The following is a 16,050-nucleotide window of genomic DNA, read 5'->3' as shown; positions in this document are numbered from 1 at the left end:
TTGATTTTATAGTTTCTCCGGTTTATTGTTACTCAACTGTCATAACTTTTTCTGTGCTTCTTAAAGGCACAGTACGTTTTTCATATTATTTGTAAATTGAATTGAAAAGTATTCCAAGTTTGCTAGTTTAATTGCTAGTGTGTTAAACATGTCTGACTCAGAGGAATATCTCTGTGCTATATGTGCTAAAGCCAAAGTGGAGCCCAATAGAAATTTATGTACTAATTGCATTGATGCTACTTTAAATAAAAGTCAATCTGTACAAATTGAACATCATTCACCAAACAACGTGGGGAAAGTTATGCCGACTAACTCGCCTCACGTGTCAGTACCTGCATCTCCCGCTCGGGAGGTGCGTGATATTGTAACGCCGAGTACTTCAGGGCGGCCATTACAAATCACATTACAGGACATGGCTAATGTTATGACTGAAGTTTTGTCTAAATTACCAGAACTTAGAGGTAAGCGTGATCACTCTGGGGTGAGAACAGAGTGCGCTGATAATAATAGGGCCATGTCAGATACTGCGTCACAGTATGCAGAACATGAGGACGGAGAGCTTCAATCTGCAGGTGACGGTTCTGATCCCAATAGAGTGGATTCAGACATTTCTAATTTTAAGTTTAAGCTTGAAAACCTCCGCGTACTGCTAGGGGAGGTATTAGCGGCTCTGAATGATTGTAACACCGTTGCAATCCCAGAGAAATTATGTAGGCTGGATAGATACTATGCGGTACCGGCGAGTACTGACGTATTTCCTATACCTAAAAGGCTTACAGAGATAATTACTAAGGAGTGGGATAGGCCCGGTGTACCCTTTTCTCCCCCTCCTGTATTTAGAAAAATGTTTCCAATAGACGCCACCACACGGGACTTATGGCAGACGGTCCCTAAGGTGGAGGGAGCGGTTTCTACTCTGGCTAAGCGTACCACTATCCCGGTGGAGGATAGCTGTGCCTTCTCAGATCCAATGGATAAAAAATTAGAGGGTTACCTTAAGAAAATGTTTATTCAACAAGGTTTTATATTGCAACCCCTTGCATGTATTGCGTCTGTCACGGCCGCGGCCGCTTTTTGGTCCGAGTCCCTGGAAGAGACTCTTGACTATAGATGAGATTTCAAACAAGCTTAAAACACTTAAGCTAGCTAATTCATTTGTTTCAGATGCCGTAGTACATTTAACTAAACTTACGGCTAAGAATTCCGGATTCGCCATTCAGGCACGCAGAGCACTGTGGCTAAAATCCTGGTCAGCTGACGTTACTTCTAAATCTAAATTACTTAACATACCTTTCAAAGGGCAGACCTTATTCGGGCCCGGTTTGAAAGAAATTATCGCTGACATTACAGGAGGTAAAGGCCATGCCCTGCCTCAAGACAGAGCCAAACCTAGGGCTAGACAGTCTAATTTTCGTTCCTTTCGTAATTTCAAGGCAGGAGCAGCATCAACTTCCTCTGCACCAAAACAGGAAGGAGCTGTTGCTCGCTACAGACAAGGCTGGAGACCTAACCAGTCCTGGAACAAGGGCAAGCAGGCCAGAAAACCTGCTGCTGCCCCTAAGACAGCATGAATTGAGGGCCCCCGATCCAGGAACGGATCTAGTGGGGGGCAGACTTTCTCTCTTCGCCCAGGCTTGGGCAAGAGATGTCCAGGATCCCTGGGCGTTGGAGATCATATCTCAGGGATATCTTCTGGACTTCAAATCCTCTCCCCCAAAAGGGAGATTTCATCTGTCAAGGTTGTCAACAAATCAAATAAAGAAAGAGGCGTTTCTACGCTGTGTACAAGATCTTTTACTAATGGGAGTGATCCATCCGGTTCCGCGGTCGGAACACGGACAGGGGTTTTACTCAAATCTGTTTGTGGTTCCCAAGAAAGAGGGAACCTTCAGACCAATCTTGGATTTAAAGATCCTAAACAAATTCCTAAGAGTTCCATCGTTCAAAATGGAAACTATTCGGACAATCCTACCCATGATCCAAAAGGGTCAGTACATGACCACAGTGGATTTAAAAGATGCTTACCTTCACATACCGATTCACAAAGATCATTACCGGTATCTAAGGTTTGCCTTCCTAGACAGGCATTACCAGTTTGTAGCTCTTCCATTCGGATTGGCTACGGCTCCAAGAATCTTCACAAAGGTTCTGGGTACTCTTCTGGCGGTACTAAGACTGCGAGGAATTTTGGTAGCTCCGTACCTAGACGACATTCTGATACAAGCTTCAAGCTTTCAAACTGCCAAGTCTCATACAGAGTTAGTACTGGCATTTCTAAGGTCGCATGGGTGGAAGGTGAACGAAAAGAAGAGTTCTCTCTTTCCACTCACAAGAGTTCCCTTCTTGGGGACTCTTATAGATTCTGTAGAAATGAAGATCTACCTGACAGAAGACAGGTTAACAAAGCTTCAAAATGCTTGCCGTCTCCTTCATTCCATTCAACACCCGTCAGTGGCTCAATGCATGGAGGTGATCGGCTTAATGGTAGCGGCAATGGACATAGTACCCTTTGCTCGCCTACACCTCAGACCGCTGCAATTGTGCATGCTAAGTCAGTGGAATGGGGATTACTCAGATTTGTCCCCTACTCTGAATCTGGATCAAGAGACCAGGAATTCTCTTCTATGGTGGCTTTCTCGGCCACATCTGTCCAGGGGGATGCCATTCAGCAGGCCAGATTGGACAATTGTAACAACAGACGCCAGCCTACTAGGTTGGGGCGCTGTCTGGAATTCTCTGAAGGCTCAAGGATCATGGACTCAGGAGGAGAGTCTCCTGCCAATAAACATTCTGGAATTGAGAGCAGTTCTCAATGCCCTTCTGGCTTGGCCCCAGTTAACAACTCGGGGGTTCATCAGGTTTCAGTCGGACAACATCACGACTGTAGCTTACATCAACCATCAAGGAGGGACAAGAAGCTCCCTAGCGATGATGGAAGTATCAAAGATAATTCGCTGGGCAGAGTCTCACTCTTGCCACCTATCAGCAATCCACATCCCGGGAGTGGAGAACTGGGAGGCGGATTTCCTAAGTCGTCAGACTTTTCATCCGGGGGAGTGGGAACTTCATCCGGAGGTCTTTGCCCAAATACTTCGACGTTGGGGCAAACCAGAGATAGATCTCATGGCGTCTCTACAGAACGCCAAGCTTCCTTGTTACGGGTCCAGATCCAGGGATCCGGGAGCGGTCCTGGTAGATGCTTTGACAGCACCTTGGACCTTCGGGAGGGCTTATGCGTTTCCACCCTTCCCGATGCTTCCTCGATTGATTGCCAGGATCAAACAGGAGAGAGCATCGGTGATTCTAATAGCGCCTGCGTGGCCACGCAGGACCTGGTATGCAGATCTAGTGGACATGTCATCCTGTCCACCTTGGTCTCTGCCTCTGAGACGGGACCTTCTGATCCAGGGTCCCTTCAAATATCAAAATCTAATTTCTTCTGTTAAGTGTGATCAGTCCACGGGTCATCATTACTTCTGGGATATTACTCCTCCCCAACAGGAAGTGCAAGAGGATTCACCCAGCAGAGCTGCATATAGCTCCTCCCCTCTACGTCACTCCCAGTCATTCTCTTGCACCCAACGACTAGATAGGATGTGTGAGAGGACTATGGTGATTATACTTAGTTTTATATCTTCAATCAAAAGTTTGTTATTTTAAAATAGCACCGGAGTGTGTTATTATCTCTCTGGCAGAGTTTGAAGAAGAATCTACCAGAGTTTTTGTTATGATTTTAGCCGGAGTAGTTAAGATCATATTGCTGTTTCTCGGCCATCTGAGGAGAGGTAAACTTCAGATCAGGGGACAGCGGGCAGATGAATCTGCATAGAGGTATGTAGCAGTTTTTTATTTTCTGACAATGGAATTGATGAGAAAATCCTGCCATACCGATATAATGTCATGTATGTATACTTTACACTTCAGTATTCTGGGGAATGGTACTTCACTAGAATTACACTGTAAGAAATACATAAAGCTGTTTAATAACTAGAGATTATGTTTAACGTTTTTGCTGGAATGTAAAATCGTTTTCATTTACTGAGGTACTGAGTGAATAAATGTTTGGGCACTATTTTTCCACTTGGCAGTTGCTTAATATGTTTTCTGACAGTTTCTGTTCTCCCTCACTGCTGTGTGTGAGGGGGAGGGGCCGTTTTTTGGCGCTTTTACTATGCATCAAATATTTCAGTCAGCAACTCATTGTATTCCCTGCATGATCCGGTTCATCTCTACAGAGCTCAGGGGTCTTCAAAACTTATTTTGAGGGAGGTAATTTCTCTCAGCAGAGCTGTGAGAATTATAGTTTGACTGAGATAAAAAACGTTTATTCTGTAATTTGTTTCCTGCTTTCAGAATTTGTTATCTTTGCTAATGGGATTAAACCTTTGCTAAAGTTGTGTTGTTTACAAGGATTGAGGCTATAACTGTTTCAATTTATAAATTTTCAACTGTCATAGATCTTCTGTGCTTCTTAAAGGCACAGTACGTTTTAATATTATTCTAATTGAATTGTATTTCCAAGTTGCAAGTTTATTTGCTAGTGTGTTAAACATGTCTGATTCAGAGGATGATACCTGTGTCATTTGTTGCAATGCCAAAGTGGAGCCCAATAGAAATTTGTGTACTAACTGTATTGATGCTACTTTAAATAAAAGTCAATCTGTACAAATTGAACAAATTTCACCAAACAACGAGGGGAGAGTTATGCCGACTAACTCGCCTCACGTGTCAGTACCTACATCTCCCGCTCAGAGGGAGGTGCGTGATATTGTAGCGCCGAGTACATCTGGGCGGCCATTACAAATCACATTACAGGATATGGCTACTGTTATGACTGAGGTTTTGGCTAAATTACCAGAACTAAGAGGTAAGCGTGATCACTCTGGGGTGAGAACAGAGTGCGCTGATAATATTAGGGCCATGTCAGACACTGCGTCACAGGTGGCAGAACATGAGGACGGAGAACTTCATTCTGTGGGTGACGGTTCTGATCCAAACAGACTGGATTCAGATATTTCAAATTTTAAATTTAAACTGGAAAACCTCCGTGTATTACTAGGGGAGGTGTTAGCGGCTCTGAATGATTGTAACACAGTTGCAATACCAGAGAAAATGTGTAGGTTGGATAAATATTTTGCGGTACCGACGAGTACTGAGGTTTTTCCTATACCTAAGAGACTTACTGAAATTGTTACTAAGGAGTGGGATAGACCCGGTGTGCCGTTCTCACCCCCTCCGATATTTAGAAAAATGTTTCCAATAGACGCCACCACAAGGGAATGTTTGTTCAACAAGGTTTTATATTGCAACCCCTTGCATGCATTGCGCCGATCACGGCTGCAGCGGCATTCTGGATTGAGTCTCTGGAAGAGAACATTGGTTCAGCTACTCTGGACGACATTTCGGACAGGCTTAGAGTCCTTAAACTAGCTAATTCATTCATTTCGGAGGCCGTAGTACATCTTACTAAACTTACGGCGAAGAATTCAGGATTCGCCATTCAGGCACGCAGGGCGCTGTGGCTAAAATCCTGGTCAGCTGATGTTACTTCTAAGTCTAAATTGCTTAATATACCTTTCAAAGGGCAGACCTTATTCGGGCCCGGTTTGAAAGAGATTATCGCTGACATTACAGGAGGTAAAGGCCATGCCCTGCCTCAGGACAAAGCCAAAGCCAAGACTAGACAGTCTAATTTTCGTTCCTTTCGTAATTTCAAAGCAGGAGCAGCATCAACTTCCTCTGCACCAAAACAGGAAGGAGCTGTTGCTCGCTACAGACAAGGCTGGAAACCTAACCAGTCCTGGAACAAGGGCAAGCAGACTAGGAAACCTGCTGCTGCCCCTAAAACAGCATGAATTGAGGGCCCCCGATCCGGGATCGGATCTAGTGGGGGGCAGACTTTCTCTCTTCGCCCAGGCTTGGGCAAGAGATGTTCAGGATCCCTGGGCGCTAGAGATAATATCTCAGGGATACCTTCTGGACTTCAAATACTCTCCTCCAAGAGAGAGATTTCATCTGTCAAGATTGTCAACAATCCAGACAAAGAAAGAGGCATTTCTACGCTGCGTACAAGAGCTCTTGTTAATGGGAGTAATCCATCCAGTTCCACGATCGGAACAGGGACAGGGGTTTTACTCAAATCTGTTTGTGGTTCCCAAAAAAGAGGGAACTTTCAGACCAATCCTGGACTTAAAGATCCTAAACAAATTCCTAAGAGTTCCATCGTTCAAGATGGAGACTATTCGGACAATTTTACCTATGATCCAAGAGGGTCAGTACATGACCACTGTAGATTTAAAAGATGCTTACCTTCACATACCGATTCACAAAGATCATTATCGGTACCTAAGGTTTGCCTTCCTAGACAGGCATTACCAGTTTGTGGCTCTTCCATTCGGATTGGCTACAGCTCCAAGAATCTTCACAAAGGTTCTGGGTGCTCTTCTGGCGGTACTAAGACCGCGGGGAATCTCGGTAGCTCCATACCTAGACGACATTCTGATACAAGCTTCAAGCTTTCAAACTGCCAAGTCTCATACAGAGTTAGTGCTGGCATTTCTAAGGTCACATGGATGGAAGGTGAACGAAAAGAAAAGTTCACTCGTTCCACTCACAAGAGTTCCCTTCCTGGGGACTCTTATAGATTCTGTAGAAATGAAGATTTACCTGACAGAGGACAGGCTAACAAGACTTCAAAGTGCTTGCCGCACCCTTCATTCCATTCAACACCCGTCAGTGGCTCAATGCATGGAGGTAATCGGCTTAATGGTAGCGGCAATGGACATAGTACCCTTTGCACGCTTACACCTCAGACCACTGCAACTGTGCATGCTAAGTCAGTGGAATGGGGATTACTCAGACTTATCCCCTTCTCTGAATCTGGATCAAGAGACCAGAAATTCTCTTCTATGGTGGCTTTCTCGGCCACATCTGTCCAGGGGGATGCCATTCAGCAGACCAGACTGGACAATTGTAACAACAGACGCCAGCCTTCTAGGTTGGGGTGCCGTCTGGAATTCTCTGAAGGCTCAGGGACAATGGAGTCAGGAGGAGAGTCTCCTGCCAATAAACATTCTGGAATTGAGAGCAGTTCTCAATGCCCTCCTGGCTTGGCCCCAGTTGACAACTCGGGGGTTCATCAGGTTTCAGTCGGACAACATCACGACTGTAGCTTACATCAACCATCAGGGAGGGACAAGAAGCTCCCTAGCTATGATGGAAGTATCAAAGATAATTCGCTGGGCAGAGTCTCACTCTTGCCACCTGTCAGCAATCCACATCCCGGGAGTGGAGAACTGGGAGGCGGATTTCTTAAGTCGTCAGACTTTTCATCCGGGGGAGTGGGAACTTCATCCGGAGGTCTTTGCCCAAATACTTCGACGTTGGGGCAAACCAGAGATAGATCTCATGGCGTCTCGACAGAACGCCAAGCTTCCTCGTTACGGGTCCAGATCCAGGGATCCAGGAGCAGTCCTGATAGATGCTCTGACAGCACCTTGGGACTTCAGGATGGCTTACGTGTTTCCACCCTTCCCGTTGCTTCCTCGATTGATTGCCAGAATCAAACAAGAGAGAGCATCAGTGATTCTAATAGCACCTGCGTGGCCACGCAGGACTTGGTATGCAGACCTAGTGGACATGTCATCCTGTCCACCTTGGTCTCTACCTCTGAAACAGGACCTTCTGATACAGGGTCCCTTCAAACATCAAAATCTAACTTCTCTGAAGCTGACTGCTTGGAAATTGAACGCTTGATTTTATCAAGACGTGGGTTTTCTGAGTCAGTTATTGATACCTTAATACAGGCTAGGAAACCTGTTACCAGAAAGATTTACCATAAGATATGGCGTAAATACCTATATTGGTGTGAATCCAAAGGTTACTCTTGGAGTAAGGTTAGGATTCCTAGGATATTGTCTTTTCTACAAGAAGGTTTAGAAAAGGGTTTATCTGCTAGTTCATTAAAGGGACAGATCTCAGCTCTGTCCATTCTGTTACACAAACGTCTGTCAGAAGTTCCTGACGTCCAGGCTTTTTGTCAGGCTTTGGCCAGGATTAAGCCTGTGTTTAAAACTGTTGCTCCACCATGGAGTTTAAACCTTGTTCTTAATGTTTTACAGGGCGTTCCGTTTGAACCCCTTCATTCCATTGATATAAAGTTGTTATCTTGGAAAGTTCTATTTTTAATGGCTATTTCCTCGGCTCGAAGAGTCTCTGAATTCAGCCTTACATTGTGATTCTCCTTATTTGATTTTTCATTCGGATAAGGTAGTCCTGCGTACTAAACCTGGGTTCTTACCTAAGGTAGTTACTAACAGGAATATCAATCAAGAGATTGTTGTTCCTTCTTTATGCCCAAATCCTTCTTCAAAGAAGGAACGTCTACTGCACAACCTGGATGTAGTCCGTGCTCTAAAATTTTACTTACAGGCAACTAAGGAATTTCGACAAACGTCTTCTCTGTTTGTCATTTACTCTGGGCAGAGGAGAGGTCAAAAAGCTTCCGCTACCTCTCTTTCTTTTTGGCTTTGTAGCATAATTCGTTTAGCTTATGAGACTGCTGGACAGCAGCCTCCTGAAAGAATTACAGCTCATTCCACTAGAGCTGTGGCTTCCACTTGGGCCTTTAAGAATGAGGCCTCTGTTGAACAGATTTGCAAGGCTGCAACTTGGTCTTCGCTTCATACTTTTTCCAAATTTTACAAATTTGACACTTTTGCTTCATCGGAGGCTATTTTTGGGAGAAAGGTTCTTCAGGCAGTGGTTCCTTCTGTATAAAGAGCCTGCCTATCCCTCCCGTCATCCGTGTACTTTTGCTTTGGTATTGGTATCCCAGAAGTAATGATGACCCGTGGACTGATCACACTTAACAGAAGAAAACATAATTTATGCTTACCTGATAAATTCCTTTCTTCTGTAGTGTGATCAGTCCACGGCCCGCCCTGTTTTTAAGGCAGGTAAATATTTTTTAATTTATACTCCAGTCACCACTTCACCCTTGGCTTTTCCTTTCTCGTTGGTCCTTGGTCGAATGACTGGGAGTGACGTAGAGGGGAGGAGCTATATGCAGCTCTGCTGGGTGAATCCTCTTGCACTTCCTGTTGGGGAGGAGTAATATCCCAGAAGTAATGATGACCCGTGGACTGATCACACTACAGAAGAAAGGAATTTTCAGGTAAGCATAAATTATGTTTTCTCTGAAGCTGACTGCATGGAAATTGAACGCTTGATTTTATCAAAACGTGGATTTTATCAAAACGTGGATTTTCTGAGTCAGTAATTGATACCTTAATACAGGCTAGGAAGCCTGTTACCAGAAAGATTTACCATAAAATATGGCGTAAATACTTATATTGGTGCGAATCCAAAAGTTACTCATGGAGTAAGGTTAAGATTCCTAGGATATTGTCTTTTCTACAAGAAGGTTTAGAAAAGGGTTTATCCGCTAGTTCCTTAAAGGGAACAAACGTTCTGTCAGAAGTTCCAGACGTTCAGGCTTTGGCCAGGATTAAGCCTGTGTTTAAAACTGTTGCTCCACCATGGAGTTTAAACTTAGTTCTTAACGTTTTACAGGGTGTTCCGTTTGAACCCCTTCATTCCATTGATATCAAATTGTTATCTTGGAAAGTTCTGTTTTTAATGGCTATTTCCTCGGCTCGGAGAGTCTCTGAGTTATCTGCCTTACATTGTGATTCTCCTTATCTGATTTTTCATTCAGACAAGGTAGTTCTGCGTACTAAACCTGGGTTCTTACCTAAGGTGGTCACTAACAGGAATATCAATCAAGAGATTGTTGTTCCATCTTTGTGTTCGAATCCTTCTTCGAAGAAGGAACGTCTTCTACACAATCTAGATGTAGTCCGTGCCCTGAAATTTTATTTACAGGCAACTAAAGATTTTCGACAAACGTCTTCCCTGTTTGTCGTTTATTCTGGTCAGAGGAGAGGTCAAAAAGCTTCTGCTACCTCTCTCTCCTTTTGGCTTCGTAGCATAATACGTTTAGCTTATGAGACTGCTGGACAGCAGCCTCCTGAAAGAATTACAGCTCATTCTACTAGAGCTGTGGCTTCCACTTGGGCCTTTAAGAATGAGGCCTCTGTTGAACAGATTTGCAAGGCTGCAACTTGGTCTTCTCTTCATACTTTTTCCAAATTTTACAAATTTGACACTTTTGCTTCTTCGGAGGCTGTTTTTGGGAGAAAGGTTCTTCAGGCAGTGGTTCCTTCCGTATAAAGATCCTGCCTGTCCCTCCCGTCATCCGTGTACTTTAGCTTTGGTATTGGTATCCCAGAAGTAATGATGACCCGTGGACTGACCACACTTAACAGGAGAAAACATAATTTATGCTTACCTGATAAATTCCTTTCTCCTGTAGTGTGGTCAGTCCACGGCCCGCCCTGTTTTTTATGGCAGGTCTAAATTTTTAAATTATACTCCAGTCACCACTGCACCCTTTAGCTTCTCCTTTCTCGTTGGTTCTCGGTCGAATGACTGGGTGTGACGTAGAGGGGAGGAGCTATATAGCAGCTCTGCTGGGTGATCCTCTTGCACTTCCTGTTGGGGAGGAGTTAATATCCCAGAAGTAATGATGACCCGTGGACTGACCACACTACAGGAGAAAGGAATTTATCAGGTAAGCATAAATTATGTTTTTTTCTCTATCTAAAACTCTGTTTCAATTTGGTAATTGTCTGATATTAGTAACTATGTGCTCTTGTGTTTGCAGTATCCGTACCTCTACCAACAGCCAGATGAGCAAACTTACTTTATCTGGTAATGATACTGTCATGCTTGATGACACAACAGGAAACAGTGATTTAGAAGATGGTGAAGTTCGTCGTGTTGTGGATAATGAAAAAGATGGTGTTCAGTACAGCTATTCCTTTTTTCATTTCATGATGTGCCTTGCCTCACTTTACATCATGATGACACTCAGTAACTGGTACAGGTAAGAATTTTACACAGTCTGTAACAGGTTAGAATTTATCAAACACAAACAGACCCTTCAGTCAAATGAGTAGAAGACTACACAGTGTGGACTATTAATCCCAAGATACATGGTGCAGACTTAAAGCAATAGGTCACACTGATCAGGTCTGGGATACTTAAGAGAACCTTTATTATGTTCTGATTAAAAATACATGGAAAATTACTTAAGTCTTGTGTTTTGCACCTCTAGTGTCTTTTAATGGATCATTAAACTTGACATTTCAACAACGCATATAATGTTTGAATCAACAATCACAATAGGAAAATCATGCGTTGCAATATCAGTGGGCATACTTGGTAGTTCATGTGTGAATATTATTGTAAACACACACACACACACACACATATATATATATATATATATATATATATATATCAATGTGGTTGCACTCTCACACATATATATGTCAGCAATTGTTTTAATGAAGTGACGTTTCGGGGCAAAAGATCTCCTTCCTCTTACCGTCAGACCGTTGTATTGAGTGCCGGAAATTGTGTCCCCATCTGAACGCCAAGCAAAGTAACAGACCATCACCACATGTATCCGCATTAACGATACCAAATAGCGATTCCAAAGTATGTAAAAAAAAATCTTCTTTATTAAATGTCCTTAAAAAAAGCATGACAGGTACTGGTAAAAGCAACAATATGCTCAAGCAGGGGAGAGTGAGGCTCCAAAGCAGCCACGTTTTGTGCACAAGCACACTTGATCACTTCCCTATGGAGCCTTGGTTCCTCACAGTATTTAAATACAAAAATTAGAGAGACGGTAGCCTACGTAGAAATGTTAATACCCTGTATGTTAAATTCCTAAGGTTATATATAATAGTGGAAAACATTGGCTAGTAAAAATTAATCTCTACTTCATAATTTACATTGAGTCCTTTGAGGAGACTAGTTTGAAGAAAGAAGATCCAAAGGACTTCTCGCAAGCTTGCAAGAAATCCATTGGATCTTTTTTCTTCAAATTAGTCTCCCTAAAGGACTCAATACTCAAGATGATGTGGATTATTTTGTATGAATTATTAAGATTAGTAATTAAATCATCTATGTCTTTGCACATATGTAAATTATGAAGTAGACATTAATTTTACTAGCTGATGTTTTCCACCATTATATATATCTTAGGAATGTCACAGAGAGGGTATTAACATTTCTAACTACTTTGAGGGACAGAGGCTTCGTAGGGCAGTGATCAGTGTGCATATGCACAAAACGAGTCTGCTTTGGAGCCTCGTCTCCCCTGCTTGAGCCAATTATTGCTTTTAAGAGTACCTGTCACCCATTTGTTATTTACATGATTTTATGGACATTTAATAAAGAATTTTTTTTTTAGGTACTTTGGAACAGCTGCTTGGTATTGTTAGTGCAGATACATGTGGTGTAGACTTGTCACACCTGAGCTGTCCCCTTTAAATTGCATGATTTCAATATACAACTATTTATTTAAATTGATTTACTTTAAATTCCTAAAATTTAGCTCTCTTTCCTAAGATATGGTGAGTCCACGACTTGAGTAATTACTGTTGGGAATATCACTCCTGGCCAGCAGGAGGAGGCAAAGAGCATCACAGTTAAACTGCCAAGCATCACTCCCTTACCCACAACCCCCAGTTATTCTCTTTGCCTTCGGTGCATGGAGGAGGTGAAGTTTAGGTGTCTGAAGAAAAATGTTGATTTCATCTACAAGCAAGTTTTGGGGTATAGCCGTATTCCACGTCATTCCTTGCAGTCGGGTAGTGGTGTCTTTAAAGCAGTTAGGAACTTGTAAAGAGGTACTTACTGAGTTTTCCTAACAATTACTGCCCTAGTTTAGAAAGCCAGAGTTGGCTACTCTGTTCTTTCTTTTTCAAAGTTCTCTGTGAGGAACTGTGTCCTCTCATACCTTGTAACTGTCTACATGCCAGACAGCGGAGCAAGTAAGTGCTTTTTCTTCCAATTGGGGAGGCCATGCACTTAACAATTTAAGACACTGTTTTTTTTTATTGGGACATAGATAATCCTGTTGTATGGGTTACACTGGGGCATAAAGCAGGCACTGTAGCATGTGTTAGACTAACTTTTAAACTCTTTTTTTTTTTTTAAAAGAAAGGGTACAATGTTTTCATTAGGCTTTATTTTCTGACACATATTTACTTGATAAAACAATACAAGTTTAAACGGAAAGTAAGGCTGAAGTTTCTATTTCAGCAGCTTATTCATTTCCCTTTTGCTTTAAAATAAAATGATGCATTTATTACTTTTGGGAAATAATGAACCTGTCCACCAGGAGGGAGGCAAAGACACCCCAGCCAAAGGCTTAAATACCTCTCCCACTCCCCTCATCCCCCAGTCATTCTTTGCCTTTCGTCTCAGGAGGTTGACAGAGAAGTGTCAGAATTTAATTTGTCTCTTATGGAGGGTAGTACTCTTCGACATGGGACAGGAGTTTTAAGTAATCCTGTCAGTCTCTCAGTGAGGGCTTGGATGAAAGTTAGTCTGGAGATGCAGGAAGAGTCTTTCTGCAAAACCATCCCGACTCATGTTAACCGCTCCTCAATCAATCGGCATTGTCTAACTTCGCTCCGCTGCCTGCTTTCTTCTCTCAAGTCCATGGCGGAGGCGATGCTACTATCCATGACACTTGAAGGGCCGTGTTCCTGTTCCACGGCATAGATTCCGGTAAGATAGTTTCATTTTCTTTCTTCGTGAATGAATTGTACTAATGTTTTCCCAAGAGGCTACCACCTTGCAGGACTAACTTAACATAAGGGTCTCAGTGAGTCTCCTTTTAGTATCTTGGAATCAAGGGTTAATATCTCCTGAGGGGGGTTATTGAACAGGGTTTTTTTTAATCATGTTTATGTGATTCAATCTGCTTATGTGTAGTGTTAAATGGGCTCATGGCTTGGAACATAAAGGCCTTTGGAAGTGACGCATCCTTATGGTTGGACGCACTTTTTTGGACTATACGGTTTACCTTCTGACTCGGCGTGATTACTTTCCACCCTCCATTTCCGCATTCCTGACCGTGTGGCGACAGAAAAATTCTAGTTCACAGGCGTCTGTTTCATAGGAGGTGGTGAGTGCCCCAGCCATTGGGGGTGTCGGGTGCCATTTTGTTTTGTCTTAAAATAGTCCATATTCCCATATTCTCTATCAAGTTATGGAGTATTCTGATGCTGATCAAATTTCAGACTCGGTTATGGAGGATTCTGATACTGAGACTGTTCTAATTTCAGATTCTGGAAGAATCCGAATTGGCCTCGTTGACACATGTCAATCAGTTATGTTCGGTGTGCCATATTAGAGCGCCCAGTTCCTCGGGCTTGGGGATTCAAGGGTTAGCTGAGCCATCCGCCTCTGGGGGTCCTGTCCTCCAAGAGGCAAGTTCCCTACCGCTCCATACTTCTACACATGTGGGTAACCCAAATTATGATTTTTCCTCCACGCAGGGCGGCTTGTTCGCCCCCCCCACCCCATCCCCCCGGAGGTTGCAGCACGTTTTCGCTTCCACATATTCTTGGCGATTATTCATCTGCAGAGGCCAGACGTTTATGCGCGATTGTGCTCGTGCCCTATTGTCCCGGGTCTACCGCCTTGGGGATGGCCTGTACAGTTCCCTGTAACTGTCCTTGAGTGTTGTGCCTTTCGTTACAGAGTGGAGCGCCTTCGTGTCTTACTCGAACATGTTTTTCAGTTACTAAATGATCCTATCCTTCTCGGATACAGGAATTTTCAGTCTGCTTCGAATGGTGCACCTCATTAGACATGTGGGGTTGATGTAATCTTCTGACTGTTCTTTTTTGAGATCCTTTCCAGTTTTTTGGACGATTAGGGCTCCGTTTGGCTGGTCCTGCGTTAGGCCTGTTTTCTTATTGGGCGTTAACCTACGGGTTGCCTTATATTTTCTTTTTATCCGATTAGGATGTCTTTTAATTTGTTTATTTTCCTTCGGGAATCTTAAACTGGGATCGATACTGTTACTTCTGTGGAAGTATTTTGGGGACATGTTAGTCCTATGTTTGTCTGTTTTCTCTTCTTCCCCTCTGAGGGAGGAATTATGCAGCTTGACGGTTAGGACCCGGGTGCAGGCAGGTCCTGTTGGGTTTGGTTCTGTCTTGTGGATGTTCAGACACGTGGCACCGTTCTGATTGGCTGGTCCGGTCGAGGTGCAGAGTGCTCATGTTATCATTTGTTTTACTTTCAACTAAGCATTCTAGAGGACCTGTGGGTCTACAAGGCAGGAAGGATTGCCTCAGTCCTTATGGCCTTGAATTTGGATGACTGGGTCAGTGCTTCTGGTATTGTCGGACCCTAGAGTTCTTACCCCACGTGGTGGAGAGTGGAGGGCTTAGCACCGGCTTACCGCAGAGTGAGCGGTTTATCCTCTTTTCCTTGAGGCTCGGGGATTGTCCTTTGGACTTGGTCCTCAGCAGCTAGTAGTTTGAAGGGTAGTTCGGCTGTCTTGCAGCAGTTGGGTTGCATAATGTAGCCAGCTGCAGCTATTGCACGTCAACTGTGTACTGTCTAGCTGTGTTTCTGACTTTTGGTCTTCCTTTGTGGTCTACTTGTTAGGTCTCCTTTTAGGGGTCTGGGAGATGTTTGTTCCCTGTTAGGGACACTGGGCGTGGTCTCCTTGGGTTTGCCTGGGGTACCTCCCGGAACTGGGGTTGGTTTGCGCCCCTTTCTCCCTGTGATCATCCGTTTATGTGGAGACTAGCCTTTGCTCGAGTGGTTTGGAGAGTGGGACTTTGGCAAGGGGTGGTCTCTTACTTAGGTCAGGACTTGCGAGTTTTTCTCGTTATCCGGGTTGATCTGGCTTTTGCATTAGTTTCCCCCTGTGGTCTGGGTTGTCATTCAGACGGGGTGTTACTGGGTTTCATTCAGCACTTTCCCTTGTGGATCCCGTTGGGGGTTGCTACCGGACCTATAGGCTCCAGGGTTGGTTTGGGGTTCCCCAGTTCCTGGAAACTTGGGCTATGTCCTTTTACTTAGATTAATTACTTGACCTGGACTGATTGGCCAGGCTTTCTAAATGTCGTTGCTCGTTGGGCTTGTTCTGCACCTTAGTCGGTTTCC

General features: G+C 43.7%; 1 protein-coding gene across 1 annotated transcript in view; it reads left to right on the top strand.

Annotated features, from left to right (window-relative positions):
- SERINC3 (serine incorporator 3) overlaps positions 1 to 16,050 on the top strand; it is a gene marked incomplete in the record, with an annotated part of 335,810 nt that overhangs the window by 286,448 nt on the left and 33,312 nt on the right. The window contains 1 exon segment of the mRNA XM_053719712.1: positions 10,727 to 10,948. Within this exon segment, the coding sequence (XP_053575687.1) occupies positions 10,727 to 10,948 (222 nt within the window).

The sequence above is a fragment of the Bombina bombina genome, chromosome 1 (genome assembly GCF_027579735.1).
Source record: "Bombina bombina isolate aBomBom1 chromosome 1, aBomBom1.pri, whole genome shotgun sequence".
Classification (NCBI taxonomy): Eukaryota; Metazoa; Chordata; class Amphibia; order Anura; family Bombinatoridae; genus Bombina; species Bombina bombina.
The sequence above is the reverse complement of the archived record's forward strand: the minus strand, read 5'-3'. Positions and strand labels throughout refer to the sequence as shown.